This window comes from Pseudopipra pipra, chromosome 29, assembly GCF_036250125.1.
Source record: "Pseudopipra pipra isolate bDixPip1 chromosome 29, bDixPip1.hap1, whole genome shotgun sequence".
NCBI lineage: Eukaryota > Metazoa > Chordata > Aves > Passeriformes > Pipridae > Pseudopipra > Pseudopipra pipra.
Window position 1 is genome coordinate 863,963 of NC_087577.1, and position 25,615 is coordinate 889,577.

A 25,615-nucleotide genomic window follows, 5' to 3' on the forward strand; every position below is an offset into this window, starting at 1 on the left:
TCTAAATATGATGTTTTCCAGAAGGTTCCATGAGCTTTCCAGAAGGTTCCAGGCGATTCCAGGATATCTGGGAGCTGTGGGAGCTCAGTGCTGAGCCCTCCTGGAGTCCCAGAAGATCCCAACCCTCTGGAAAGGTCACACCTTGGATCTCATCACACAAATTTTGGCACCGAAACCTCGCCAAACCAGCCATTCCGGGCCAAATTAACTCCAAATAATCAACAATAATTCGTTAATTAGATTAAAATTAACGAGATTAAAAGCACGACTCCCCCAGGGAAGCAGAAGCCACCCAGCAAGAAGCAGCAGGAACCTGCCAAGGACAACTCAGGGATGGGGACAGGGACGTTCCCACTTGGGAACACTCCGGAACCCCCCACCCACGGCCCAGAACATTCCAGAGGGGCTCCAAAGGCTTGGGAAGGAGTCCAGGAGTTCCATCCTCACCTGTTGGCAGGGGAATTGAGGCCCCCACTGCCCAGGGAGGATGTGGACAGGGTGGTGGCCACCGAGTCGCTGTTGGCTTCGTCCACGGGCAGAGTCCGGGGCAGGAGATCCGGGCGGCCGAGGTGGGACCCTGCAAGGGGAGCCAGCACAATTCCAGGGATCAGGAGCCCACTGGAGACACCCCGGGAACCTGGAGAGCTCCCTGTTTCTGTCCCACCACTCCCAGGGATCAGGGTCCCACTGGAGACACCCCTGGAACCTGGAGAGCCCCCTGTTCCTGTCCCACCACTCCCAGGGATCAGGATCCCATTGGAGACACCCCAGGAACCTGGAGAGCTCCCTGTTCCTGTCCCAGCACTTCCAGGGCTTGGGATCCCATTGGAGAGCCCCCTGTTCCTGTCCCACCACCAGCACAATTCCAGGACTTGGGATCCCCCTGGAGACACCTCTGGAACCTGGAGAACCCCCTGTTCCTGTCCCACCATTCCCAGGGCTTGGGATCCCACTGGAAACACCTCTGGAATCTGGAGAACCCCCTGTTCCTGTCCCACCACTCCCAGGGATCAGGATCCCATTGGAGACACCCCGGGAACCTGGAGAGCTCCCTGTTTCTGTCCCAGCACTCCCAGGGATCAGGATCCCATTGGAGACACCTCTGGAATGTGGAGAACCCCCTGTTCCTGTCCCAGCATTCCCAGGGTTTGGGATCCCACTGGAGACACCCCTGGAACCTGGAGAGCCCCCTGTTCCTGTCCCACAACTTCCAGGGCTTGGGATCCCACTGGAGACACCTCTGGAATGTGGAGAACCCCCTGTTCCTGTCCCACCACCAGCACAATTCCAGGGATCAGGATCCCACTGGAGACACCCCAGGAACCTGGAGAGCCCCCTGTTCCTGTCCCACAACTTCCAGGGCTTGGGATACCCCTGGAGACAAACCAGGAATCCCCCTGTTCCTGTCCCACCACCAGCACAATTCCACAGCTTGGGATCCCACTGGAGACACCTCTGGAATGTGGAGAACTCTCTGTTCCTGTCCCACCACCAGCACAATTCCAGGGCTTGGCATCCCACTGGAGAAACCCCTGTTCCTGTCCCACAAATTCCAGGGCTCGGGATCCCCCTGGAGACACCTCTGGAACCTGGAGAACCCCCTGTTCCTGTCCCACCATTCCCAGGGCTTGGGATCCCACTGGAAACACCTCTGGAATCTGGAGAACCCCCTGTTCCTGTCCCACCACTTCCAGGGCTTGGGATCCCATTGGAGAGCCCCCTGTTCCTGTCCCACCACCAGCACAATTCCAGGGCTTGGGATCCCATTGGAAACACCTCTGGAATGTGGAGAACCCCCTGTTCCTGTCCCAGCATTCCCAGGGCTTGGGATCCCACTGGAAACACCTCTGGAATGTGGAGAACCCCCTGTTCCTGTCCCACCACTCCCAGGGATCAGGATCCCATTGGAGACACCCCAGGAACCTGGAGAACCCCCTGTTCCTGTCCCAGCACTCCCAGGGTTTGGGATCCCCCTGGAGACACCCCCGGAACCCCAAAAATCATATTTTTTCCCTATTTTCTCCGCCCAGCTCCGCAGGCAGGCAGCTCCAACGGGATCAAAGGCTGGAAAACCAGGGATTTTTGGGCTTTGGGGGGTTTTTCCCAACCTTGCTCCACGTCTGCCTCGGTGGTCACTTGTGCTTTGGGGTCGGAGCCCCCGTGGAGCTGGGCCGGGATCCCCCCCGGGCAGCTCCGTCTGGGAACGGCGGCGCCGCTCCGGCTCTTCTTGGAAGGGGAGGCTTTCACTGCCAGGCAGAAACAGATTTTAATAGTTTACATTCTTTTTTAATATTTAATTTTTTTAAGTTTTTAATATTTTAATTTTATAAAAATATTTTCTGAATATTTTAATTTTTAAATATTTAAATTTTTAAATATTTTAATTTTTCTAGATTTTATTTTTAATATTGTTTTCATATTTTATTTTTAAATATTTTTAATTTTTATATATTTTAAATTTAATATTTTAATTTTTAAAATATTTTTAGTATTAAAATATTTTATTTTTTAATATTTAATTTTTTAAAGGTTTTAATATTTTAAATTTTTTATATTTTTAATATTTTAATTTTTTCATATTTTAATTTTATAATTTAATGTTTAATATTTTAATTTTTATATATTTAAAAATTTGTTGAATATTTTAATTTTTTAATTTTTTTTTATATTTTATGTGTTTTCTTTAAAAAATATGGTTTTAGTTCTGGGGGAAAAAAAACAGGGAGAAAAGCAGGGAAAGAATGGAATTGCAAACTCTCACGTGGGATTTTTCTATTTTTTCCAAGGAAAACGAGTGGGGTTTTTAATATTTTAATTTTTTATACATATATTTTATTTTTTTAATTTTTTAATTTTTAATTTTTTTTTAATATTATAATTTTTTTTTTAATTCCAAGGCAGGAAGTTCCCATCGGATTAAAACCTGAAAAACGGGGTTTTTTATTAACAGTTTAAATTTTTTTTTAACGTTCTAATTATTTTTAATATTTTATTTTTTTTTTTAAAAAACAGGGAGAAAAGCAGGGAAAGACCATGTTGCACATGAAGCACTGGAACCTCTCTTTTTTTATATTTTAATTTTTTATATTTTAATTTAATATATATATATATATTAATATTTTAGTATTTTAAATTTTTTTTAACATTTTAATTTTTTATATTTATATTTAATTTTTTTTTATATTTTAATTTTTTTTAGTAGTTTAATCTCTGGGGGAAAAAAAAAACAGGAAGAAAAGCAGGGAAAGAAGGAAATTCCAAACCCTCACGTGGGATTTTCTTGAAGACCGTGTTGCACATGAAGCGCTGGAACCTCTCAGCATAAAAGCTGGGCCTGTGCACAGACACCGTGTCCTGGGGGGGCAAAAATACAAATATTAGTGAGGAAACAACAGCAAAAAACAGGGGAAATTCAGAAAAACCACCTATTTCTGACAGGGAGATTTTTGTGCCTGGGAAATCCGGGATTCCGAGCCCAGAGTGGTTGGAAAAGGCTCAAAAAAGTGGTTTTTTCCCCCAAAAAAGGGCTGTTTTCACTCACCCCATCGTGCACCAGGGCCTTCCACGAGTGCTCCAACTTCTTCACAAACCTGGCAAGGGAGAAGAATATTAATATTCTAATTCTTAATATTAATAAATAATAAGATTGTAATTTATTATAAATAACTAATAATGAATTATAAGGGGTATTATAATTTTTTAATATAAAATAATAGATTTTATTAATTACAATATAGAATTATAATAACATTATATATAATAATATAAAATATATAATATATATTATATTATATAAAACAATAAATATAATTATTATAATTATAATTTTAATGTTATTTATAATATTTATATATTTATATTATATTTCTATAATATTATAAATATATATTTATAAATACATTTATTAGAAAAATATATATTTTTATATTTTTATAATATGTATAGTATATTTATAATATTATTATATGTTTATGATTTTATAATTACTTATTATAAAAATCTATTTTATTAATTATACTATATAACTATAATAATATTACATATAATAATATAATATATAAAATAATATATATTGTGAAATATATAATAAAATATAATTATAATCATAATAATAAATTATTATTAACATAAATTATAATTTATATAATAGCTACTTAATATGAAATAATATGTTTTATTAATTATAATATATAATAGTAATATTATTTATAATAATACATGTAATAGAATATATAATAGAATATATAACAATAAATATATTATAATTATAATTTTAATATTATTTGTTCTAAAAATAAAATATAACTTATTATAATACATTATAATAAAAATAAAATAATTTTTGAAAATATTTAAACATTTTTTAAAAATAATTTTAATTTTAAAATATTTTAAATATTTTAAAAATATTTAAAATATTTAAAAAATATTTAAAAATTTAAGAAAATATTTAAAATAAAAATAAAATCATTTTTAAAAAGGTTTATCCCTGTTTTTAGGCATTTTTTGAGAGTCAATCTAGACCAAATTCCTCCTGACTCAACCTGATTCAACGCAGGATCAATTCATTAATTAATGAAGCCCTTAATTAATGAGTGCCCCACCTGTAGGACTGCAGGACGTCGATGATGCCGATGTAGAGCAGCAGCCGCTCCCCCCGGGAATTCCGGGCGGGAATTCCTCCCATCCTAGGAGAGCCCAGGGGTCAGCCAGGGAATCCTGGAATTGGGCTGGAAAACCCCTTTTCCCACACCTCCCACTGCCCCAGGTCATTCCAACACTCCAGGGATGGGGCAGCCATGGAATAACCTGTGCCAAGATCTCCCTACTCTTCCAGGGAAGAACTTATCCCTAAAATCCCATCTGGAATGGTTGGGGTTGGAAGGACCTCGGCCATGGACACCTCACACTATCCCAGGTCACTCCTGGGACACTCCCAGGGATGGGGCAGCCATGGAAGAACCTGTGCCAGGGTCTCATCACCCTCCCAGGGAAGAATTTATCCCTAAAATCCCACCTGGAATGGTTGGGGTTGGAATCCACCAAGATCCCCCAGACCTTGGCCATGGACACCTCACACTATCTCAGGTCACTCCAACACTTCCAGGGATGGGGCAGCCATGGAATAACCTCTGCCAAGGTCTCATCACCCTCCAGGGAAGAACTTATCCCTAAAATCCCACCTGGAATGGTTGGGGTTGGAAGGACCTTCAAGATCCCCCAGACCTTTTCCCACACCTCCCACTGCCCAGGTCATTCCAACACTTCCAGGGATGGGGCAGCCATGGAATAACCTCTGCCAGGGTCTCATCACCCTCCCAGGGAAGAACTTATCCCTAAAATCCCACCTGGAATGGTTTGGGTTGGAAGGACCTTCAAGATCCACCTCCCGCTCTCCCAGGCCGCTCCAACCCCTCCGGGAACAGCAGAACCCCCTTCCCTCCCACTGGAGCTTTACTGGGAGATCCCCTCTGGCCTTACTGGTCGTCGGTCTCGATGGTTCCCCCCCTCCTGGCCTCTCCCTGGATGGATTCCATGGCCGTGGAGTACAGGGCCTTCTGCGCCGCCGGGCGCCGCGTGTCGGCCGGGGCCGCGCCGTCGGCCAGGCCCTGCTCCCGCTGCGCCAGGTCCATGTTGTGGATGGCCACCAGCAGGCTGTAATCCATGATCTTGAAGCTCTGCAGGACCTTTGGGGGGGGAAAGGCAACCAAAAGTTTGGGATGGTTTTAATCCCTGGTGAAACAGAGCCGGGATTTTTAAAGGCTGAAAATCCTGCTCCGAGAAGAGGCTCCCACAGATCCCACTCCGAGGAATTTTGCTGCATTTAGGTTGGAATGACAGGGACAGGAAACGTGTTATGAGGTTAATGTTAATCTCATGTTATGAGATTAATTAAGGGAGAGACAGAAAATATGAGATTAATTAAGGGAGAGAAGGTGTCAGGCTCTGAGAGGCCTCTTTGTCCTTGGTGTGCTCTGTCCTAATGAAATATAACAAAAAGGTTAACTTAGTAGTCATAAATTAGATAAAATGGACATTTGGGGGGTTGGAGAGCTGAGTAAAGGGGTTTTTAGTAAGACTTTCTTCAGGAAGAGCTGAAAAGTTCATGAAGATGAGGAGCAAGAAAACCCCACGAGGCCGAAGAAGCTGGAACGACCCTCAAGGATTTCCCCAAAAGGATGACTCGGCCTCAAGCTCCACCTGAACCCTGCCTGATATCAATATTACAACTGGATGATGTCATTGTGATGAATATTCATGTCAAATATTATAATCCCTCACTAAAATTGTATAAATTGTATAAATTTTCACTGAGAGCTTCGGAGCTGGTTCGTCCGGCGTGAGCTGGTTGGACTCAAAATTTTATTTTGTTGCTGAAAATAAACACCTTTGCTGATTCCATAATTCTATGATTCCATGATTCTATGATTCTATAATTCTGTGGTTCTCTAATTTCATGATTCCATGATTGTGTGATTCTACGATTCTATGATTCCATGATTCTATAATTCTATGATTCTATAATTCCATGATTCCATGATTCCATGATTCCATGATTCTATAATTCTATAATTCTATGATCCTATAATTCTGCGATTCTACGATTCCATGATTCTATAATTCTATGGTTCTTTGATTCCATGATTCTGTGATTGTGTGATTTTATAATTCTATAATTCCATGATTCTATAATTCTATAATTCTCTGATTCTCTGCTCCCTCCCTTCCTCTCCAGAGACGGAAGGTTGCAAACACAGCCACTGCTTTCCGGCCACACCACCCCAAAACCTCCCCGTTCCCCCAAACCTAAGGCAGAGCCACCACCCCCTTTCCCAGGAAAAGGCTGAAAATCCCAGGAAATCCCAGGAAATCCCAGGAAATCCCAGGAAATCCCAGGAAATCCCAGGAAATCTCCCCCCCCAGCTCACCAGGCAGTCCCTCTGCAGCGTCTTGCACAGCGCGTTGTACATGTCCGAGTCCAGGAAGAGCCCGTCGGGGACGTCCTGCATGAAATCCAGGTCCTTGTAGGTGGGGAAGACCTTCTCCCTCTCCTTCTGGGAGGCCCTGCGCTTGTAGGTGGAGCCCTTGAGGTCGTACTTGAGGTGCATCTTCACCGAGCGGGGCAGGAGGTTGTTCATCACCACGATCCTGATGTTCTTCCCGCCCGCCTGGACGCAGTAGAGCCCGTAAAACTTGGGAAGGAGAGTCCGGGGGTTCTGGTTCAGGTTCTGGAAGGCCAAAAACAGGGAAAGACATCGTGGGAACCATCCATGAAACCCTGGTTCAAAGGGGAACCCGGGGAAGAGACGGGACAGGCTGGAGGGAGGAAGGGGTTTGTTGTTCGTTCGCTCAAGTTGAGGCTTCAGAGCAAAAGATCTCGGGCTCAATCTTTGAAATTTGGCCCTCAGGCAGAGCTAAATCTATCAGGATAAAGCTGGGTCTAAACTCTCGTGGCGGCAGAGACACTGGACAGAATTAGGGAGGAAAACAACGTGGGTTTGGGATACAACCACAGCACAAACATCTGTGGGTTTAAGAGGAATTTAAAGAGCTGAACTCTGTGACCAGACTGAGCTCAACCTTTCAAATCTGGCCCTTAGGCCGAGCTAAATCTATCAGGATTGAGCTGAGTCTAAACTCTCGTGGCTGCAGAGACACTGGACAGAATTAGGGAGGAAAACAACGTGGTTTTGGGACACAATCACAGCATGGGTGGGTTTAGGAGGAGCTTCAGGAATCAACTGAGGTCCAACATTGCTGAACTCTGAGTGGCTAGACTGAGCTTAACCTTTTAAATCTGGCCCTTAGGCCGAGCTAAATCTATCAGGATAAAGCTGGGTCTAAACTCTCGTGGCTGCAGAGACACTGGACAGAATTAGGGAGGAAAACAACGTGGGTTTGGGATACAACCACAGCACAAACATCTGTGGGTTTAAGAGGAATTTAAAGAGCTGAACTCTGTGACCAGACTGAGCTCAACCTTTTACATCTGGCCCTCAGGCCGAGCTAAATGCATCAGGATTGAGCTGGGTCTAAACTCTTGTGGCTGCAGAGACACTGGACAGAATTAGGAAGGAAAACCACCTGTTTTTGGGACACAATCAGAGCATGGGTGGGTTTAGGAGGAGCTTCAGGAATCAACTGAGGTCCAACAGCGTGGAATTCTGAGTGGCCAGACTGAGCTTAAACTTTTAAATTTGGCCCTTAGGCTGAGCTAAATCTATCAGGATTGAGCTGAGTCTAAACTCTCGTGGCTGCAGAGACACTGGACAGAATTAGGGAGGAAAACAACGTGGGTTTGGGATACAACCACAGCACAAACATCTGTGGGTTTAAGAGGAATTTAAAGAGCTGAACTCTGTGACCAGACTGAGCTCAACCTTTCAAATCTGGCCCTTAGGCCGAGCTAAATCTATCAGGATTGAGCTGGGTCTAAACTCTCGTGGCTGCAGAGACACTGGACAGAATTAGGAAGGAAAACCACCTGGTTTTGGGACACAATCACAGCATGGGTGGGTTTAGGAGGAGCTTCAGGAATCAACTGAAGTCCAACATTGCTGAACTCTGAGTGGCCAGACTGAGCTCAACCTTTTAAATCTGGCCCTTAGGCCGAGCTGAACATGTCAGGATAAAGCTGGGTCTAAACTCTCGTGGCTGCAGAGACACTGGACAGAATTAGGGAGGAAAACAACGTGGTTTTGGGATATAATCACAGCACAAACATCTGTGGGGTTAGGAGGAGTTTAAGGAGTTCAACTGTGCTGAACTCTGTGCAGCCAGACTGAGCTCAACCTTTTAAATCCAGCCCTTAGACCAAGCTGGATGTATCAGGGTTGAGCTGGGTCTAAACTCTTGTGGCTGCAGAGACACTGGACAGAATTAGGAAGGAAAACAACACGGTTTTGGGACATAATCACAGCACAAACATCTGTGGGTTTAGGAGGAGTTTAAGGAGTTCAACTGAAGTCCAACAGTGCTCAACTCTGCATGGCCAGACTGAGCTTAACCTTTTAAATCTGGCCCTTAGGCTGAGCTGGATGTATCAAGATCAAGCTGGGTTTAAACTCTCAGGGCTGCAGAGACACTGGACAGAATTAGGGAGGAAAACAACGTGGTTTTGGGATACAACCACAGCACAAACATCTGTGGGTTTAGGAGGAGTTTATCAGGATTTAGGCTGAGCTAAATGCATCAGGATTGAGCTGGGTCTAAACTCTCGAGGCTGCAGAGACACTGGACAGAATTAGGAAGGAAAACAACATGTTTTTGGGATATAATCACAGCACAAACATCTGTGGGGTTAGGAAGAGTTTAAAGAGCTGAACTCTGTGACCAGACTGAGCTTAACCTTTTAAATCTGGCCCTTAGGCTGAGCTGGATGTACCAGGGTTGAGCTGGGTCTAAACTCTTGTGGCTGCAGAGACACTGGACAGAATTAGGGAGGAAAACAACGTGGTTTTGGGACATAATCACAGCACAAATATCTGTGGGGTTAGGAAGAGTTTAAAGAGCTGAACTCTGTGACCAGACTGAGCTCAACCTTTCAAATCTGGCCCTTAGGCCGAGCTGGATGTACCAGGGTCGAGCTGGGCCTAAATTCCTGTGTCCAAGGCCAGGCTGGACGGGGCTCCTGGGAGGTGTCCCTGCCCAGGCCCTGGATGAGCTCAAGGCGCTTTCACCCCACACCTCTCCGTGATCCCAGTTGGGCTGGGCTGGCTCCAGGGCAGCATTCCCAAGATTCCCAAGGTTCCCAAGATTCCCAGCATTCCCACTCACCATGTAGTAGCCAGGCAGCAGCTTCTGCAGGAACTCGGCCTCCTTGTGCTGCACGGTCTTGATGATGAACTCGTCGTCGCTGGACACGTAGAAGAGGGAGCCGCTGGCGCCCGAGTTGGAGAGCTCGATGAGGGGCTCGCTGCACAGGGAATACTGAGGGGAAAAAGGGATCAGGGAATGTGGAATTCCCACAGGGAACTCGAGTTGGAGAGCTCGATGAGGGGCTCGCTGCACAGGGAATACTGAGGGGAAAAAGGGATCAGGGAATGTGGAATTCCCACAGGGAACTCGAGTTGGAGCTCGATGAGGGGCTCGCTGCACAGGGAATACTGAGGGAAAATCGGGAAAAGGGATCAGGGAACGTGGAATTCCCACAGGGAACTCGAGTTGGAGCTCGATGAGGGGCTCGCTGCACAGGGAATACTGAGGGGAAAAAGGGATCAGGGAATGTGGAATTCCCACAGGGAACTCGAGTTGGAGCTCGATGAGGGGCTCGCTGCACAGGGAATACTGAGGGGAAAAAGGGATCAGGGAATGTGGAATTCCCACAGGGAACTTGAGTTGGAGCTCGATGAGGGGCTCGCTGCACAGGGAATACTGAGGGGAAAAAGGGATCAGGGAATGTGGAATTCCGGCAGGGAACTCGAGTTGGAGCTCGATGAGGGGCTCGCTGCACAGGGAATACTGAGGGGAAAAAGGGATCAGGGAATGTGGAATTCCCACAGGGAACTCGAGTTGGAGCTCGATGAGGGGCTCGCTGCACAGGGAATACTGAGGGGAAAAAGGGATCAGGGAATGTGGAATTCCAGCAGGGAACTCGAGTTGGAGCTCGATGAGGGGCTCGCTACACAGGGAATACTGAGGGGAAAAAGGGATCAGGGAATGTGGAATTCCCACAGGGAACTCGAGTTGGAGCTCGATGAGGGGCTCGCTGCACAGGGAATACTGAGGGGGAAAAAGGGATCAGGGAATGTGGAATTCCCACAGGGAACTCGAGTTGGAGCTCGAGGAGGGGCTCGCTGCACAGGGAATACTGCAGGAAAATCAGGAAAAGGGATCAGGGAACGCGGAATTCCGGCAGGGAATGGGCGGGGAAAGGGGGAAAAGGGATCAGGGAACACGGAATTCCGGCAGGGAACTCGAGTTGGAGCTCGAGGAGGGGCTCGCTGCACAGGGAATACTGCAGGAAAATCGGGAAAAGGGATCAGGGAATGTGGAATTCCAGCAGGAAACTCGAGTTGGAGAGCTCGATGAGGGGCTCGCTGCACAGGGAATACTGCAGGAAAAGAGGGAAAAGGGATCAGGGAACGCGGAATTCCGGCAGGGAACTCGAGTTGGAGCTCGATGAGGGGCTCGCTGCACAGGGAATACTGGGGAAAAGGGGGAAAAGGGATCAGGGAACACGGAATTCCAGCAGGGAACTCGAGTTGGAGCTCGATGAGGGGCTCGCTGCACAGGGAATACTGAGGGGAAAAAGGGAAAAGGGATCAGGGAACATGGAATTCCGGCAGGGAACGGGTGGGGAAAGGGGGGAAAGGGATCAGGGAACACGGAATTCCGGCAGGGAACGGGCGGGGAAAGGGGGAAAAGGGATCAGGGAACACGGAATTCCAGCAAGGAATGGGTGGGGAAAGGGGGAAAAGGGATCAGGGAACATGGAATTCCAGCAGGGAACTCGAGTTGGAGCTCGAGGAGGGGCTCGCTGCACAGGGAGTACTGCGGGAAAATCGGGAAAAGGGATCAGGGAACGTGGAATTCCGGCAGGGAACTCGAGTTGGAGCTCGATGAGGGGCTCGCTGCACAGGGAATACTGGGGAAAAGGGGGAAAAGGGATCAGGGAACACGGAATTCCGGCAGGGAACGGGCGGGGAAAGGGGGAAAAGGGATCAGGGAACACGGAATTCCAGCAAGGAATGGGTGGGGAAAGGGGGAAAGGGATCAGGGAACACGGAATTCCAGCAGGGAACTCGAGTTGGAGCTCGATGAGGGGCTCGCTGCACAGGGAATACTGAGGAAAAGAGGGAAAAGGGATCAGGGAACACGGAATTCCGGCAGGGAACTCGAGTTGGAGCTCGATGAGGGGCTCGCTGCACAGGGAATACTGAGGGGAAAAGAGGGAAAAGGGATCAGGGAACGTGGAATTCCCACAGGGAACTCGAGTTGGAGCTCGATGAGGGGCTCGCTGCACAGGGAATACTGGGGAAAATCGGGAAAAGGGATCAGGGAACATGGAATTCCGGCAGGGAATGGGTGGGGAAAGGGGGAAAAGGGATCAGGGAACACGGAATTCCAGCAGGGAACTCGAGTTGGAGCTCGATGAGGGGCTCGCTGCACAGGGAATACTGGGGGGAAAAAGGGAAAAGGGATCAGGGAACATGGAATTCCGGAAGGGAACAGGCAGGGAACTCACCCAGCGCCGGGCTGGAGAAATAAATCTCTGGGTTTAAGTGTTTGGGTAAATATTAAATGAGTGTGTGTGCAAAGTTTCTGAATATTTGTGTGAGATTCAAAAGAATTACATATTATATATTATATATATTGCAAATTATATACTATATATTATATATTACATAATATATACTATGTACTATATAGCATATATTACATATTATAAACTATATACTATATAGTATATAATATTAGAGTATATACACATAATATTATAGTATTATCTCTTGTATATTACCTACTGCATATCATATATTATATACTACATATTCTATACACCATTCAAAAAAAAGCTGTGAAAAACACCCATTCTAAAGTCTTTGAGGAATTGGGAAAATTCCCCAAAAATTCCCCAAAAAAATCACAAAAAAAATCCCAAAAAAATCCCAAAAAAATCCCCAAAAAAATCACAAAAAAATCACAAAAAAATCACAAAAAATCACAAAAAAATCACAAAAAAATCACAAAAAAATCACAAAAAAATCACAAAAAAATCCCAAAAAAATCCCAAAAAATCCCAAAAAATCCAAAAAAAATCCAAAAAAAATCCCCAAAAAATCCCAAAAAAATCCCAAAAAAATCACAAAAAAATCCCCAAAAAAACCCAAAAAAATCCCCAAAAAATCACAAAAAAATCACAAAAAAAATCAAAAAAAATCAAAAAAAATCACAAAAAAATCACAAAAAAAATCACAAAAAATCCCCAAAAAATCACAAAAAAATCACAAAAAAAAAATCAAAAAAAATCCCCAAAAAATCCCCAAAAAATCACAAAAAAATCCCAAAAAAATCCCCAAAAAAATCCCAAAAAAATCCCAAAAAAATCCCCAAAAAATCCCCAAAAAATCAAAAAAAAATCACAAAAAAATCACAAAAAAACCACAAAAAAACCACAAAAAAATCACAAAAAAATCACAAAAAACCCACAAAAAACCCACTAAAAATCACAAAAAAATCACAAAAAAATCACAAAAAAATCACAAAAAAATCACAAAAAAATCACAAAAAAATCCCAAAAAATCCCAAAAAAATCCCAAAAAAATCACAAAATTCCAAAAAAATCACAAAATCCCCAAAAACCCATGGAATCCCAAGCCCCTCACCAGGTAGTCGTCGGGGCGGATCCCGAAGAGCTCCCGGAAGTAGCGGAAGGCGACGGGGGCGTAGGTTTTGAACCGGAAGTCGTTGTAGTGATGGGCCGGGGTCAGGTTGCTGCCCTCGCTGCACGGGGGGAGACAGGGGTTGGGAATATCCATAGGGATTGGGAGAATCCACAGGGATTGGGAGAATCCATAGGGAGTGGGAGAATCCATAGGGAGTGAGAGAATCCACAGGGAAGTGGGAAAATCCACAGGGAAGTGATCCCGGAGGAGCCGGGGCTGGGCGATTCCAGCAGGGAAGGGACGAGGGGTTTGGGGATATTCCCGGGGATTTTGGGATGAGGGGTTTGGGGATATTCCCAGGGATTTTGGGATGAGGGCTTTGGGGATATTCCCAGGGATTTAAGGATGTTCAGTAGGAAAAGGGATGAGGGGTTTGGGGATATTCCCAGGGATTTCAGGACATTCAGTAGGAAGGGATGAGGGCTTTGGGGACATTCCCAGGGATTTAGGGATGAGGGGTTTGGGGATATGCCCAGAGATTTCAGTAGAAAGGGATGAAGGCTTTGAGGATATTCCCAGGGATTTTAGGGATGTTCAGTAGGAAGGGATGAAGGGTTTGGGGATATCCCCAGGGATTTTGGGATGAGGGGTTTGGGGATATTCCCAGATATTTCAGTAGAAAAGGATGAAGGGTTTGGGGATATTGGGAAGGGATTTTGGGACAAGGGGTTTGGGGATATTCCCAGAGATTTCAGTAGAAAGGGATGAAGGGTTTGGGGATATTGGGAAGGGATTTTGGGACAAGGGGTTTGGGGATATTCCCAGGGATTTCAGGATGAGGGGTTTGGGGACACTCCCAGGGATTTATGAGGGGTTTGGGGATATTCCCAGGGACGAGGGGTTTGGGGGCATTCCCGGGGATCTGGGGGTATTCCCGGGGATTTGGGGCCATTCCCAGGGATTTTGGGAAGGGACGAGGGGTTTGGGAACATTCCCAGGGCCAAGGGGTTTGGGGACATTCCCAGGGATTTCAGGACGAGGGGTTTGGGGATATTCCCAGAGATTTTGGGACAAGGGGTTTGGGGACATTCCCAGGGATTTCAGGATGTTCAGCAGGAAGGGATGAAGGGTTTGGGAATATTCCCAAGGATTTCAAGATGTTCAGTAGGAAAAGGGACGAGGGCTTTGGGGATATTCCCAGGGATGAGGGCTTTGGGGATATTCCCAGGGCCAAGGGGTTTGGGGCCATTCCCAGGGATTTCAGGACGAGGGGTTTGGGGATATTCCCGGGGATTTTAGGGATGTTCAGTAGGAAAAGGGCCGAGGGGTTTGGGGATATTCCCAGGGATTTCAGGACGAGGGGTTTGGGGATATTCCCAGGGCTGAGGGGTTTGGGGATATTCCCAGGGATTTATGAGGGGTTTGGGGATATTCCCAGGGCCGAGGGGTTTGGGGCCATTCCCAGGGATTTCAGGACGAGGGGTTTGGGGATATTCCCAGGGATTTTGGGATGAGGGGTTTGGGGATATTCCCAGGGATTTCGGGACGAGGGGTTCGGGATTTCGGTTTCGATCCCGGGGATTTGGGGATATTCCCGGGGCCTTGGGGCCATTCCCAGGGATTTGGGGCCATTCCCAGGGATTTGGGAGCGCCAGACCTGGGGAAGAAGATGCTCTCCACCACGTAGAAGTCCTGCATGAGCACGTCGCGCTCGGGTTTGGTGCTGAGGCTGCCCACGGTGTGGGTGATGCCCAGCTGGATCGCGCCCTTCAGCGCCGACGACGTCGTCTGGGGGGCACAAAAACCGGGAATGGGAAGGAGGTAAAAGGGCCTGGATTGGTCCCTTTTCCTACTGAACGTCCTGGAATCCTTGGGAATATCCTCAAACCCCTCGGCCCTGGGAATATCCCCAAATTCCTCATCCCGAAATCCCTGGGAATATTCCCAAACCCCTCATCCTGAAATCCCTGGGAATATTCCCAAACCCCTCATCCCGAAATCCCCGGGAATATTCCCAAACCCCTCATCCCTGGGAATATCCCCAAACCCCTTGTCCTTAAATCCCTGGGAATATCCCCAAACCCCTCATCCCAAAATCCCTGGGAATATCCCCAAATCCCTCATCCCAAAATCCCTGGGAATATCCTCAAACCCCTGGTCCTGAAATCCCTGGGAATATCCCCAAACTCCTCATACCAAAATCCCTGGGAATATCCCCAAACCCCTCGTCCCTTTTCCTATTGAATGTCCCTAAATCCCCCAGAATATCCCCAAACCTCTCGTCCCTTTTCCTATTGAACATCCCTAAATCCCCAGGAATATCCTCAAAACCCCTCATCCCAAAATCCCTGTGAACATCCCAAACCCCTCATCCTGAAATCCCTGGGAATATCCTCAAACTCCTCATCCCTTCCTACTGAACATCCCAAAATCCCTGGGAATATCCCCAAACCCCTCATCCCAAAATCCCTGGGAATATCCCCAAACCCCTCATCCTGAAACCCCTGGGAATATCCTCAAACTCCTCATACCTTTTCCTACTGAACATCCCAAAATCCCTGGGAATATCCCCAAACCCCTCATCCTGAAACCCCTGGGAATATTCCCAAACCCCTCATCCCTGGGAATATCCCCAAACCCCCTGTCCTTAAATCCCTGGGAATGTCCCCAAACCCCTCGTCCTTAAATCCCTGGGAATGTCCCCAAACCCCTCGTCCCTTTTCCTACTGAACATCCCAAAATCCCTGGGAATGTCCTCAAACTCCTCATTCCTTCCTACTGAACATCCCTAAAATCCCTGGGAATATTCCCAAACCCCTCATCCCTGGGAATATCCCCAAACCCCTCATCCTGAAATCCCTGGGAATATCCCCAAACCCCTCATCCTGAAATCCCTGGGAATATCCCCAAACCCCTCATCCCTGCGAATATCCCCAAACCCCTCGTCCTTAAATCCCTGGGAATATCCCCAAACCCCTTGTCCTTAAATCCCTGGGAATATCCCCAAACCCCTTGTCCTTAAATCCCTGGGAATGTCCCCAAACCCCTCGTCCTGAAATCCCTGGGAGTATCCTCAAACCCCTCATCCCAAAATCCCTGGGAATATCCCCAAACTCCTCATCCCTTCCTGCTGAACATCCCTAAAATCCCTGGAATGTCCCCAAACCCCTCATCCCAAAATCCCCGGGAATATTCCCAAACTCCTCATCCCTTTTCCTACTGAACATCCTGAAATCCCTGGGAATATTCCCAAACCCCTCATCCCTGGGAATATCCCCAAACCCCTCGTCCTGAAATCCCTGGGAATATCCCCAAACTCCTCATCCCAAAATCCCCAGGAATATCCCCAAACCCCTCATCCCAAAATCCCTGGGAATATCCCCAAACCTCTCCTGCCTTTTCCTACTGAACATCCCAAAATCCCTGGGAATATCCCCAAACCCCTGGTCCTAAAATCCCCGGGAATATCCTCAAACTCCTCATCCCTTCCTACTGAACGTCCCTAAATCCCTGGGAATATCCCCAAACCCCTCATCCCAAAATCCCTGGGAATATCCCCAAACTCCTCATCCCTAAATCCCTGGGAATATCCCCAAACCCCTCATCCCTTTTCCTACTGCACATCCCAAAATCCCTGGGAATATCCCCAGAGCAGACCTGGGAATGAGGTTTAACCCCCCCCCTCCCTCCAGAGCACAAAAAGCTCCTTTTTTTTCCTTTGGGATTTTCCATCATTCCCAAACTTCCAACACACGATTCCTCGGGAAAAAAAAGGGAATAAAGGAGCTGGAAAAGGGGGAAAAACGACCCAAAATTTACCTTTTTGTAGGTGGTTTCCCCCGTGGAATCCACCCCTCTGTGGCCTTTCCTGATGGTCTGGCTGGAACCTCCCGGCATCTGGGAAAACAGGGAAAATTGGGAAGAGCCAGGGATGGAAAACGGGATATTTGAGAGGATTTTTGCTGCCTGGAACCACTGGAATAATCTGGGGGTTTTTCCAGGACAAACTGGGGGGGTTTGGAGCAGGAATTCCAAAGGAAAAGCTGCCCCCAAGTTTAAGGCTGAGGTGGGAAAGGAGCAGGAAAACCTCTGGAATTTGGGATTCTCCTGATTTCCCAAAGGAAAAGCTGCCCCCAGGTTTAACCCTGAGGTGGGAAAGGAGCAGGAAAAACCTCTGGAATTTGGGATTCTCCCCATTTCCCAAAGGAAAAGCTGCCTCCAGCATTCCCAGGTTTAAGCCTGATGTGGGAAAGGAGCAGGAAAAACCTCTGGAATTTGGGATTCTCCCCATTTCCCAAAGGAAAAGCTGCCCCCAGGTTTAACCCTGACTCATGAAAGGAGCAGGAAAAACCTCTGGAATTTGGGATTCTCCCCATTTCCCAAAGGAAAAGCTGCCCCCAGGTTTAAAACTGGCTTGGGAAAGGAGCAGGAAAAACCCCTGGAATTCGGGATTCTCCCCATTTCCCAAAGGAAAAGCTGTCCCCAGGTTTAACCCTGAGGTGGGAAAGGAACAGGAAAAACCTCTGGAATTTGGGATTCTCCCCATTTCCCAAAGGAAAAGCTGCCTCCAGCATTCCCAGGTTTAACCCTGAGGTTGGAAAGGAGCAGGAAAAACCTCTGGAATTTGGGATTCTCCCCATTTCCCAAAGGAAAAGCTGCCCCCAGGTTTAACCCTGAGGTGGGAAAGGAGCAGGAAAACCCCTGGAATTCGGGATTCTCCCAGACTTACCTCGGGGGTCAGGGATTTCTTGACAGTGGAAGAACCTGCCAGGAGGAAAAGCCACGCTCAGGGAGGGTCATTCCCAAAAAAAAGAGCCATTCCAAGGCTTGGGAATGTTGGAAAGCCCCGCCCTGAGCTCCCCTTTTCCCATTTCCCATGGAATTCCAGCTTCCCAGGAATTCCTGCCGGCTGGTCCTTGGGATTATTATTTTGGGTTTAATGATTATTTTAATTATTTAGTAATTAATTATTAATTGTAATAAATAATAATAAACATTAAATTACTTGACAATAAATAATATTTTAACTAATATTTAGTCATTTTAATTATTTAGTTAATTAACAACGGAAAATATAAATATTTAATTATTTATATTCCGAGCCCGAATTTAAGGGGATTTGGGGCCGTGGGAAAAGAGGGATTTAGGGCTGGAATTCCCCCTGGGAATGCAGGGAAGGGGAACAGCCACAGGTTGGAAAGAGGGATTTAGGGCTGGAATTCCCCTGGGAATGCAGGGAAGGGGAACAGCCACAGGTTGGAAAAAGGGATTTAGGGCTGGAAAAGAAGGATTTAGGGCTGGAATTCCCCAGGAATGCAGGGAAGGGGAACAGGCACAGGTTGGAAAAAGGGATTTAGGGCTGGAAAAGAAGGATTTAGGGCTGGAAAAGAAGGATTTAGGGCTGGAAAAGAAGGATTTAGGGCTGGAATTCCCCCAGGAATGCAGGGAAGGGGAACAGCCACAGGTTGGAAAGAGGGATTTAGGGCTGGAATATCCCCGGGAATGCAGGGAAGGGGAACGGCCACAGGTCGGAAGCGCCAAAAGCGCCACAATTCGCCCCAAACTTGGTCTCCGCCCCCCTCCCCCCGGTGGCTCCTCCCGACCCCGGGAATTCCCGGCCCCCCCCGCACTTCCAGCCCTTTCCCTGGATTCTCTGCCCGGCTCCCGTTCCGGGCGATCCGAGCAAATCCAAGCCCTGGATTTTTTGGGGTTTAACGTTTCCATTCCCGCGGGATTTTTTGCCTCCCGCGGGTCCAAACGAGCCCCGCCCTCGGAGATGGAACCCCCCCGCCCCCCCCGAGCATTCCCAGATTCCCGGAGGGGGGATTTGGATCCCAATTTGGGCTTCCCGGCCCTGCTCCCCCCCCCCCGGGGGGGTGTCCCTGACTCATCACCGGGAACCGGGAGTCGAATTTCCCAGTTTGGCACCAACAACCCCCCCCCCACCTTCCAAACCCACCCTTTTTTTAGGGGGGGGGGGCTTGAACCCCCCTAAAATCCCTGTTTTTCCCAGGGAAGGGGCCCAGGCCACACTTTCCATGGGGAAAGGGCAGCTTGGAGCACTTCCCACGGGGAAAGGGCAGCTTTGGATCCCCCCAGGGCACCCCCAGACCCCCCAGGGCACACCCAGACACCCTCAGACCCCCCCAGGGGACCCCAAGATCCCCCCAGGGGACCCTCAGACCCCCTCAGGGGACCCCCAGACCCCCTCCTGGCACACCCAGACCCCCCCAGGGACCCCCAGACCCCCTCATGGCACACCCAGACCCCCTCAGGGGACCCTCAGACCCCCCCAGGGGACCCTCAGACCACCCCAGGGCACCCCCAGACCCCCCATGGCACACCCAGGACCCTCCCATGGCACCCCCAGACCCCCTCAGGGAACCCCCAGACCCCCTCATGGCACCCCAGACCCTCCATGGCACCCCAGACCCCCCCAGGGCACCCCCAGACCCCCCAGGGCACCCCCAGACCCCCTCAGGGGACCACCAGACCCCCCCAGGACCCCCAGACCCCCCCAGGGCACCCCCAGACCCCCCCAGGGCACCCCCAGACCCCCTCAGGGGACCCCCAGACCCCCTCAGGGGACCCCCAGACCCCCCCAGGGGACACAGACCCCCCAGGGACCCCCAGACCCCCTCATGGCACACCCAGACCCCCTCATGCACACCCAGACCCCCTCAGGGGACCCTCAGACCCCCCCAGGGAGCCAGACCACCCCAGGGCACCCCCAGACCCCCCATGGCACCCCCAGACCCCCTCATGGCACCACCAGACCCCCTCATGGCACCCCCAGACACCCCCCATGGCACACCCAGAACCCCATGGCACCCCCAGACCCCCTCATGGCACCACCAGACCCCCTCATGCACCCCCAGACACCCCCCATGGCACACCAGACCCCTTCATGGCACACCCAGACCCCCAGGGGACCCCCAGAACCCCCCCATGGCACCCCCAGACCCCCTCAGGGGACCCTCAGACCCCCTCATTGCACCCCCAGACCCCCTCATGGCACCACCAGACCCCCCAGGGACCCCCAGACCCCTCATGGCACACCCAGACCCCCTCAGGGGACACCCAGACCCCCCCAGGGCACCCCAGACCCCCCGTGGCACCCTCAGACACCCCCAGGGGACCCTCACGACACCCCCAGGGGACCCCAGACACCCCCAGGGGACCCCCAGACCCCCCCATGGCCCACCCAGACCCTCCCATGGCACCCCCAGACCCCTCCAGGGACCCCCCAGACCCCCTCAGGGAACCCCCAGACCCTCCCATGCACCCCCAGACCCCCCCAGGGAACCCCTTGACCCCCCAGGAGGACCCCCAGACCCCCCCCCGGGCACCCCAGACCCCCCAGGGGACACCTAGACCCCCTCATGGCACCCCAGACCCCCCCCAGGGACACCCAGACCCCCCCAAAATGCTCCCGACCCACCCATGGAACCCCAGACCCCTCTCAGGCAGCTCCAGACCCCCCCCAACCCCCCAAAATAACCCTCTAAAAACACAACACCCTCCCCCCCCCCAAAAAAACACCCCTCACGAACCTCCAAGCATCTCAGAGCCCCACAGTCCTACACCCACCGCACCCCCAAAAAACACCCTAAAGACCCCCAAAACCCCCTCATCGCACAGGCCTCTCAGGCCTCGGAGCCCCCTCAGCCCTCAAGACCCCCCAGGGCACCCCCGCCCTTCCCGCCCCCCAGACCCCCCTCACACACCCTCATCCCCCTCAGCCCCGCGATCTTGCAACCCCCGCGCTCCCAAAAACGCCCCAAATACCCCCAAAAAACCCTCTCGCCCCCCCCAGCCCTCAGAGCCCCCTCAGCCCCCACACCCTCCCCCGCCCCCGCTCACCCCTTAACGCCCCAAAGCCGCCCGCCTCGCCCCCCGTGGGGCCCCCGGGAGCCCCGCCGGCCCTTCCCCGGCCGTTCGCGGCCCCGTTCCCGGTCGGTACCGCCGAAGCCGCCGCTGCTCCCGCTGCTCCCGCCGGACTCGGGCCCCGCCGCCGCCATCTTGGAGCCCGCGCGCTCACCCCCCCCACCCTCCCCACGCCCAAGCCGGACACGCCCACTGCGGGACAGGACACGCCCACGCAAGGCGAGACCACGCCCCCCGGGATCTGCCCCGTACCGCCAAGCCACGCCCACTAAAGGGATAGACGACACCCCCTCTTCTCGCCCGGCTCCGCCCCGTCCGGGCAAAGCCACGCCCACTCCCACCTCGGTCACGCCCCCTGGCGGCCGCGGGGAGTTGGGGGAGCGGGGGGACACGCGGCCGGGCGCGCAGGACGCATGCGCGGAGCGGGCAGAGCCACACCCCCTCCCACAGAGTCACGTGATGGGCGGAGGGTGCAGTGTCGTCACTCTGTGACGTCACCGTGTGATGTCACCGCCCACGGTGCCTTCCCGTGATGCCAAGAGGGGGGCGGGGCCAGGTGAGTGACGTCACCGAGCCACACCCGATAGGGTCACCCAGGACCTCATGGGCACCCCTGGGACCTCAGAGACACCTCTAGGATCCCACCTCCAGAGCTCTGTAGACACCCCCTGGGACCTCAGAGACACCTCTAGAACCTCTAGAGCCTCATGGACACCCCTGGGACCTCAGAGACACCTCTAGAACCTCTAGAACTTCATGGACACCCCTGGAAGCTCATGGACACCCCCAGAACCCTGCAGACACCCTGGGGCCTCATAGACACCTCTAGGACCTCATGGACGCCCCTGGAAGCTCATGGACACCCCTGGAATCTCGGAGACACCCCTAGAACACTGTAGACACTCCTAGAACCCCGCAGACACCTCCAGGACCCTCATGGACACCCCCGGAAGCTCATGGAAAACCCAGCGGGAAGGGCGGCAAACACCGTCCGCTCCAGAAACATCTCTTATTGGAAAAGTCAGCGAGGAAGCGGAACGCGCGAATCCATGGGGGGCTGGAGCTGGTTCTTCCCAGGCCGGCCTACTCTGCTCCGGGGGACTCCACTCCGGCGCAGCTGCCCGCCCTCCTCTCCACCTGGGCACAGTACTTCTCGGGCAGCCCGGTGGCCCTGAGGAGGGAAGGGAAGGTTTAGGAAGAGAAGGGAAGGGGAGGGGAGGGAAGGTTTGGGAAGGTTTGGGAAGGGAAGGTTTGGGAAGGTTTGGGAAGGTTTGGGAAGGTTTGGGAAGGGAAGGGAAGGGAAGGGAAGGGAAGGGAAGGGAAGGGAAGGGAAGGGAAGGGATGGATCTGGAGGGAAGGATCTGGAGGGAAGGGATGGATCTAGAGGGAAAGGAAGGATCCAGGGGGTGTTCCCATGGGTCAAGGGGTTCAAGAGACATCCCCAAGGGGTCCCTCCTGGCCCACCTGAGCTCCTGCAGTTTGACCCCTCCCGAGCTGGGCGATGTTCTGGCGCCGCTGCCAGGGCCTCCCCCTCCTGCCGCCGGCCCTCCTCCAGCTCGGCCGCCCGCTCCTGCTCCCCCGCCGCCGCCGCCGCTCCCCATCTCCCGCCGCAGCTCCTCGGCGTGGCCCGCGCCAGCCCCGCCCGCCGCGCCCGCTCCGCTCCTCCGCCCTCCTGCTGCTCCTGCTGCACCCTGGGCGGGAGAGAACAGGGGTGTCAGGGGTGTCTATGGGGTTCTGGAGGGGTCTGTGGGGTTCTAGGGTGTCTATGGGGTGCCAGGAGTGTCTATAGCTCCTCGGCGTGGGCCCGCGCCAGCCCCGCCCGCCGCGCCCGCTCCCGCCTCCTCCCGCTCCTGCTGCTCCTGCTGCACCCTGGGCGGGGAGAGACGGAGACACCAGGGGTTCGAGGGGTGTCTATGGGGTTCTAGGGGTGTCTGCGGGGTTCTAGGGGTGTCTATGGGGTTCTAGAGGTGTCTATGGGGTTCTAGAGGTGTCTATAGCTCCTCGGTGTGGGCCTGTGCCAGCCCCGCCCGCCGCGCCGCTCCCGCTCCTCCCGCTCCTGCTGCTCCTGCTGCACCCTGACAGGGGGACAACGGGGGTGTCCAGGGGTGTCTATGGGGTTCTAGATGTGTCTACGAGGTCCCAGGGCTGTCTATGGGGTTCTGGAGGGGTCTGTGGGGTTCTAGAGGTGCCTGCGAGGTTCTAGGGGGTGTCTATGAGGTTCTAGAGGTGTCTACAAGGTCCTGAGGCTGTCTATGGGGTTCTAGAGGGTCTGTGAGGTTCTAGGCGTTGTCTATGGGGTTCTAGAGGTGTCTACAAGGTCCTGGGGTGTCTATGGGGTTCTAGAGGTGTCTACAAGGTCCTGGGGTGTCTATGGGGTTCTAGAGGTGTCTACAAGGTCCTGGGGTGTCTATGGGGTTCTAGAGGTGTCTATGGGGTTCTAGGGGTGTCTATAGCTCCTCGGTGTGGGCCTGTGCCAGCCCCGCCCACCGCGCCCGCTCCTGCTCCTCCCACTCCTGCTGCTCCTGCTGCACCCTGACAGGGGGAGAGCCAGAGTGGGGCAGGGACCCTGGGATGGGGGGTTCTATAGGGGTCTACGGGTTCTAGAGGGGTCTACAAGGTCCCAGGGGTGTCTGTGGGGCTCTAGAGGTGTCTACAAGGTTCTAGGGGTGTCTATGGAGTTCTAGAGGGGTCTGCGAGGTCCCTGGGGGGTCTGTGGGGTTCTAGAGAGGTCTATAGGTTCTAGGGGGGTCTACGAGGTCCAGGGGGGTCTGTGGGGTTCTAGAGAGGTCTATGGGTTCTAGAGGTGTCTACAAGGTTCTAGGGGTGTCTATGGGTTCTAGAGGTGTCTATGGATCCTTAGAGCTGTCGCTGAGGTTCCAGGGGTGTCCATGAGGTTCCAGGAGTCTCTGAGCTCCCAGGGGTGTCTATGGGGTTCTAGAGGTGTCTGTGGGGTTCTAGGGGTTGTCTACACCCCCCAGAGCCACCGGCTGTCACCGGAGTCCCCCCCGGCCCCGCAGGGCTCACCGGAGCAGCCTCTGGAATTCCTGGCGTTCCTGCTCCAGCTGCACGGCCAGTCTGTGTTCCTGGTGGGCCACCTGCTCCCGCCGGTCCCGCCGGAGCTGCTGCTCCGTCTCCGCCTTCTTCCGCCCTTCTCCAGCTCCTTCCGCCGCCATTCCGGTCCGCCGGCTCCTGGTTCCTCCTGGCCCTCAGGGCGTCCTGACGAGCCGGGGGGGACAGCGGAGGGTCCAAGGGGGGCTTCCCACCCAGGCCATGGAGGGTCCAAGGGGGGCTTCCCACCCAGCCATGGAGGGTCCAAGGGGGGCTTCCCACCCAGGCCATGGAGGGTCCAAGGGGGGCTTCCCACCCAAGCCATGGAGGGTCCAAGGGGATCTTCCCACCCAAGCCATGGAGGGTCCAAAGGGGATCTTCCCACCCAGGCCATGGAGGGTCCAAGGGGGCTTCCCACCCAGGCCATGGAGGGTCCAAGGGGGGCTTCCCACCCAAGCCATGGAGGGTCCAAGGGGATCTTCCCACCCAAGCCATGGAGGGTCCAAGGGGGGCTTCCCACCCAGGCCATGGAGGTCCAAGGGGATCTTCCCACCCAAGCCATGGAAGGTCCAAGGGGGGCTTCCCACCCAAGCCATGGAGGGTCCAAGGGGGGCTTCCCACCCAAGCCATGGAGGGTCCAAGGGGGGGCTTCCCACCCAAGCCATGGAGGGTCCAAGGGGGGCTTCCCACCCAAGCCATGGAGGGTCCAAGGGGGGCTTCCCACCCAGCCACAGCTTTGGGTCTCTTCCGGCGCCGCTCCGGGACATCCCACGGCTCCAAGGGCTGGTCCTGCTGGCCCTCGCATCCAGGATGGGGACTGGGATGGGGACTGGGATGGGGACTGGGATGGGGACAGGGATGGGGATGGGGACAGGGCCACCCACCCTCTCGCCTGCAGTCCTGGTCCCGCTGTTGGGTGGCCCTGAGCGGCCAGCTCCAGCTCCTTCTCCTGACGGATCCGCTCCTTCTCCGCCTCGGCCGCGGCCTCGCGCTCCTGGGGGGGGACAGAGCCCAGTGCCAGCCCAGTGCCAGCCCAGTGCCTCCAGAGTGCCCCCAGTTCCACCCCAGTCTCTCCCCAGTGCCTCAGTCCCATCCAGTCCATCCCAGTCCCTCCCCCAGTGCCCCAGTCCCATCCCAGTCCCTCCACAGTGCTGTCCCAGTCCCATCCCAGTCCCTGCTGGGGGGCTGGAGCCCTCTCACCATCTTCTCCCTCTGGTACTGCAGCACCTTCTCGTCCTCCAGCCTCTCCTTCTCCCGCCGCTGCTCCTTGATCCTCGTGGTTTCGTCGTTGCTCGTTTGATCTCGGCGTTGATCTGCCTCTGCCGCTCCTGCTTCCGCTCCCAGGCCTGGGA

At 52.0% G+C, this 25,615-nt stretch overlaps 3 protein-coding genes and 1 long non-coding RNA gene across 5 annotated transcripts in view; 1 reads left to right on the plus strand and 3 right to left on the minus strand.

The window, feature by feature from the left end:
• The window catches only part of LOC135403917 (putative PIP5K1A and PSMD4-like protein), a 36,437-nt gene extending 15,070 nt beyond the window's left edge, over window positions 1-21,367 (minus strand). Inside the window, exons 1-13 of the mRNA XM_064638345.1 lie at window positions 21,292-21,367; window positions 18,058-18,092; window positions 17,148-17,225; window positions 14,986-15,116; window positions 13,329-13,446; window positions 9,778-9,930; window positions 6,930-7,229; window positions 5,482-5,687; window positions 4,605-4,688; window positions 3,542-3,590; window positions 3,270-3,354; window positions 2,109-2,246; window positions 448-577 (exon numbers count right to left, since the gene is read on the minus strand). Coding sequence (XP_064494415.1) covers window positions 448-577; window positions 2,109-2,246; window positions 3,270-3,354; window positions 3,542-3,590; window positions 4,605-4,688; window positions 5,482-5,687; window positions 6,930-7,229; window positions 9,778-9,930; window positions 13,329-13,446; window positions 14,986-15,116; window positions 17,148-17,225; window positions 18,058-18,092; window positions 21,292-21,349 — 1,565 coding nt within the window. The 5' untranslated portion in view covers window positions 21,350-21,367. The remainder of the gene's footprint in view (window positions 1-447; window positions 578-2,108; window positions 2,247-3,269; window positions 3,355-3,541; window positions 3,591-4,604; window positions 4,689-5,481; window positions 5,688-6,929; window positions 7,230-9,777; window positions 9,931-13,328; window positions 13,447-14,985; window positions 15,117-17,147; window positions 17,226-18,057; window positions 18,093-21,291) is intronic.
• Window positions 1-25,615, plus strand: part of CDC42SE1 (CDC42 small effector 1) — a 119,565-nt gene that overhangs the window by 64,485 nt on the left and 29,465 nt on the right. The gene's annotated exons all lie outside the window — the stretch shown is intronic.
• On the minus strand, window positions 22,210-22,893 carry LOC135403879 (uncharacterized). Its single transcript, XR_010425514.1, has 2 exons — window positions 22,680-22,893; window positions 22,210-22,386 (listed from the first exon to the last, which is right to left on the minus strand). It is a non-coding gene; the product is annotated as an uncharacterized LOC135403879 (long non-coding RNA).
• LOC135403870 (cilia- and flagella-associated protein 45-like) lies at window positions 22,978-24,477 on the minus strand. The gene is made up of 2 exons (XM_064638276.1): window positions 24,240-24,477; window positions 22,978-23,290 (listed from the first exon to the last, which is right to left on the minus strand). Exons 1-2 carry the CDS (start codon window positions 24,386-24,388, stop codon window positions 23,197-23,199), a joined length of 243 nt encoding a protein of 80 aa, XP_064494346.1. The 5' UTR covers window positions 24,389-24,477; the 3' UTR covers window positions 22,978-23,196.